Consider the following 4,747-nt stretch of genomic DNA (forward strand, 5'->3'; position numbering starts at 1 on the left):
ACCATGGCCTATTTATTATCTTACCTCATTTGCACTCACTGTATATAGACTTTTATTTTCTTTTGTTCTTTTGTTCTAACTCTGTGTTGTTGATTGTGTCGAATTGCTATCCTTTATCTTGGCCAGGTCGCAGTTGCAAATGAGAACATGTTCTCAGCTAGCCTACCTGGTTAAATGAAGGTGAAAAAAATAAAAAATATACATATCCCTACCAGAAGCCATGGATTACAAGACAGCATCCGCACTGAGCTAAAGGCTTGAGCTGTCGCTTTCAAGGAGCGGGTCTCTAACCCGGAAGCTTTAAAAAAATCCCGCTATGCTATCCGACAAACAATCAAACAGGCAAAGCGTTAATACAGGAATAAGATCGAATCGTACTACACTGGCTCTCACGCTCATCGGATGTGGCAGGACTTGCAAACCATTACAGACTACAAACGGAAGCACAGCCGAGAGCTGCACAGTGACACGAGCCTACCAGATGAGCTAAACTACTTCTATGCTCGCTTCGAGGCAAATAACATTGAAACATGCATGAGAGCACCAACTGTCATGGAAGACTGTGTGATCATGCTCTCTGCAGCCGATGTGAGTAAGACCTTTAAACAGGTCAACATTTTTAAGGCCGCAGGGCCAGACAGATTACCAGGACGTGTACTGCAAGCATGCTCTGACCAACTGGCAAGTCTCTTCACTGACACTTTCAACCTCTCCCTGTCTGAGTCTGTAATACCAACATGTTTCAAGCAGACCACCATAGTGCCTGTGCCAAAGAACACTGCCTACCAACCCGAAGCACTCACATCTGTAGCCATGAAGTGCTTTGAAAGGCTGGTCATGGCTCACATCTACACCATCATCCCAGCAACCCTAGACCCACTCCAATTTGCATACCGCCCCAACAGATCCACAGATGGTACAATCTCTATTGCTCTCCACACTGCCCTTTCCCACCTGGACAAAAGGAACACCTATGTGAGAATTCTATTCATTGACTACAGCTCAGCTTTCAACACCATTGTGCCCTCAAAGCTCATCAATAAGCTAAGAACCATGGGACTAAACACCACCCTAGTCATAGACTGCTCTCTCTGCTAAAGCATGGCAAGCAGTACCGGAGCGCCAAGTCCAAGAGGCTTCTTAACAGATTCTACCCCCAAGCCATAAGACTCCTGAACATCTAGTCAAATGGCTACCCAGACTATTTGCATTTCCCCCCCTCTCCCCCTCTTCACACCACCGCTACTCTCTGTTGTCATCTATGCATAGTCACTTTAATAACTCTAACTACATGTACATACTACCTCAACGAACCGGTGCCACCGCACATTGACTCTGTATCGGTTCCCCCATGTATATAGTCTCGCTATTGTTGTTTTACTGCTGCTCTTTAATTACTTGTTACTTTTATCTCTTATTCTCATACGTATTTTTTTAAGCTGTGTTTGGTTAGGGCTCTCGTAAGTAAGCATTTCTCTGTAAGGTCCACATCTGTTGTATTCGGCGCATGTGATTAGTAACATTTGTTTTCATTTGATTTGCTGGTTGAAGAGGATGTGGTTTCAAGTGAGAACATAAATAACTTAGCAATGACATTTCGGTCTGATAGTTTTCAAAGAAACTGTGAATCAGGCTTGATTACTGTTGGAGGAAATTATAGTTGAAATGATTAATTACGTATGCATTTTTATTAGACCCATTAAGTTTTAATACTATTATGTTATGGTATGAAATGTATGGGTTTTTGGTTAAAGGAGGACTGAAATTGTAGGTAAAATGAATTAATTGTCTGTACCTTGAGGGAGAAGGAGGCTATATCTTTTCAGAAAGATAAAAATGTTCTTTGATGTTCCATTAGTGGAGGTCTTTTAGACAGATTGGAATGTTTGCTTTATCAGGGGAGTAGGAGACAATCTCCAGACCTGAAGACACTGCGCTATCGTGTGGATCGGAGAGAGTGTGAGAACTGATGACGTCATTTTTATCTTCTCTTTAAAATACCTGTTCTTTGTATTTTGGGTCAGTACTCATCAAGAATAAATGCTGAACTTGTTTTTAAGACTGGTCTCGATCTATTTCATGCAAAAATGATAAACTTACAACTTATTATGAAATAGATAGAGTGTGAATTTGGTTTTGGCTACAAAACATATATGAATTTAGAATTCCTCTAACAATTACTGTATGTCTATACCATTAAACAACATTTAAGACTGCAGTCTAATTATTAAAAGAGACAACAGAAATATGTGTTCCAAAGGGAAATCTTTATTTTCATCTATTCATCAAAGCATCAAAGCAAACATTCTTACAGTATCTAATAGTAACAAAACAGAACTCATCAAATCTAACACCGATTGAATCTCAGTCTACAGAGAGGATTGACACATGACCTCAAGCAAAGCCCCCTGTTACTCGACATGTCAGTGATCAAAAGACAGAGAACATCTGATCTCAGAACAGAATCAAAGCAGAGGAACCAGCAGCCTCTCTCCAACAGGGGTGTGTGACTGAGGGGTCCTACCAAGAACAGTCAGCCCTCCTCAAGGTCTTGGTGACTGGAGTCTGGGAATTCTGCTGGGCTTCACAGGTCACCTCTCTGGCCTGGGTCCACTCCTGGCCAGTGAGAGTCAGGGTGCTGCTCCAGCTGTACAGGCCATCCTTCTCCAGGACACTAGAACTGGCCTCCTGCTTCTGGCTGGTCCCGTCCAGTTTCCATCTTATGGTCCAGTCTGAGGGGAAGCCCTTGTTGGCCAGACATGTCAGTGTGGCTGTTGTTGTACTGGACAGCTCCTCACTAGAGGGGGGCAGGACGGTGAGGGTGGGGGCACTGTTACCTGGAACAAACAGAATACAGAATACATCAACTAATACATCAACTAAGAAATTACAACAAGTACAGCAACACCAAGAGATTATCTCCATTAAAGTCCACAACCAAATAAAGTGAATTGGAAATGTCCTCTAAATATGAATGTAGAAGTTGGATTATTTAAAAGATGTGGAGAAAACACTAAAGTAATATGATACAATGCAGATTTATGAACCAAACAAGTATAACGTGTTAAAATAACTAGAGTTACTAGTCATATGGTGTCAGTTATACATGTTATACAGATATTGTTTAGGAATGGATCTGATCAGAACAACCTACTCATACTCTTTGTCTTTGTCTTCACACTAACAGTGAAGTTTACCATGAATACAATGCAACAATGATGAATACTATAAACAATACTATTAGTTTTTATACCAGAATTAGGTGTAATACTATGCAATTTTACATATCAGACATTCAAATAAACCTACAATTTATCATTTTGATTCAATAAATATTTATTTGAAAGAAGGCTCATTCAAAATCTACATTTAACCAAAAATTATTTGAGTTAAAGATAATAAAAATATAAATAAAGAATCGCACACAGACAGTAATACACAATGCAACAACTATATTCCATATTATTAAATAGTTATCATACTGGAACTATCCTCTGCAATCCATCAAACCACACATTTAAATAAACACCTACATTTGAACATGTTAATTAAATAACATTTCATTTGAATGAAGGCTTAGTCAAAAGTAATAAAAATATATATATATTTTAGGAAGGAAAATATGAAAAATCGCAATATTTTCATATAGACAAAGTTTCACAAAGGAAAATACCCCCAAAAATCATCAGAAATAAATATCAAAGAGCGTATTACTTACTTCCAACATCGAGTCTGGTGCCGCTACCAAAAGTGTACCACAGTGATACAATCACTATTACTGCTGGTACAAAAACCTCCTGCATGTTTGGCACTCTTCATTTCTTTAGACTGTGGTTGAAATAATTAACTCTACAATAGTATGAATACATTTCAGAAATGAATTATTCTACTCAATTAGAAATAAAGTGTTTTTCATGTTGATTTCCTTAACATGGACCAAACCTGACTTTTTCTTGTACATCTCCTACTACTGTAGGTGCAGCATGTTTATTCATACAACTAATCTAAAATGTAGGCTAATCACTTCATAGTTTAAAGTCAGGTCAGATTTAATGAGATGTAATGACATTCATATTCAAATTGGCCATAGTATGTGTAGGCCTTGTGTATTTTGTTCCAATCATCTAAAAAAGTTCATCCAGGCAAAATGTATAGATATATTGAAACACGACATAAAAAGGTGAATAAATAGTTAATTTGGACTTTACTTACTTCCAACATCAAGTCTGGTGCCGCTACCAAAAGTCCTCCACAGTGATAAAATCACTATTACTGCTGGTACGAAAACCTCTCTGTGTTGTGTTGCTGCAGCTGTTACAGTGAAGATCACTCATACAGAATCATAATCAACAATAATACACTTTAACGTCTTCCAGGTAGAACTAACACTTCATATTAGCTGTTTCTAGATAATACAAATATGAATTGTATCTTAAATCCAGATAGTAGTATTTTTCCTTCCTCTGTGTATCAAGTGTTCTCCTAGTCTGGAGGTACAGTCCAGCATTAGATCAGTGTTGCTAATATTCCTCCATATTGTCCATATGAAAGACAACAGCAGCAGCAGTAGTGATAGTGATCCATGTTGTATAATCCTTTATTAAACATGTTGATCTCAGATTTAACAGTGGTGGTAAAGTCACAGAGGACAGACAACACTACCAGAGGAATCCTACCAGCTTTAGTTTAGAGAAGTGTTCACTAACTGATTAGAGGAACTTACATGAGAGACCAAGCATGAGTGAAC

At 38.5% G+C, this 4,747-nt stretch overlaps 1 gene segment (V, D, J or C); it reads right to left on the bottom strand.

Moving 5' to 3' along the window:
• Nucleotides 1–2,257: 2,257 nt before the first annotated feature.
• LOC135535745 (Ig kappa-b4 chain C region-like) lies at nt 2,258–3,803 on the bottom strand. The segment is given in 2 exon segments: nt 2,258–2,837; nt 3,719–3,803. Coding segments are annotated over 2 exon segments (402 nt in total).
• Between the last annotated feature and the right edge of the window lie 944 nt (nt 3,804–4,747).

This window comes from Oncorhynchus masou, unplaced genomic scaffold, assembly GCF_036934945.1.
Source record: "Oncorhynchus masou masou isolate Uvic2021 unplaced genomic scaffold, UVic_Omas_1.1 unplaced_scaffold_5086, whole genome shotgun sequence".
Lineage (NCBI taxonomy): Eukaryota > Metazoa > Chordata > Actinopteri > Salmoniformes > Salmonidae > Oncorhynchus > Oncorhynchus masou.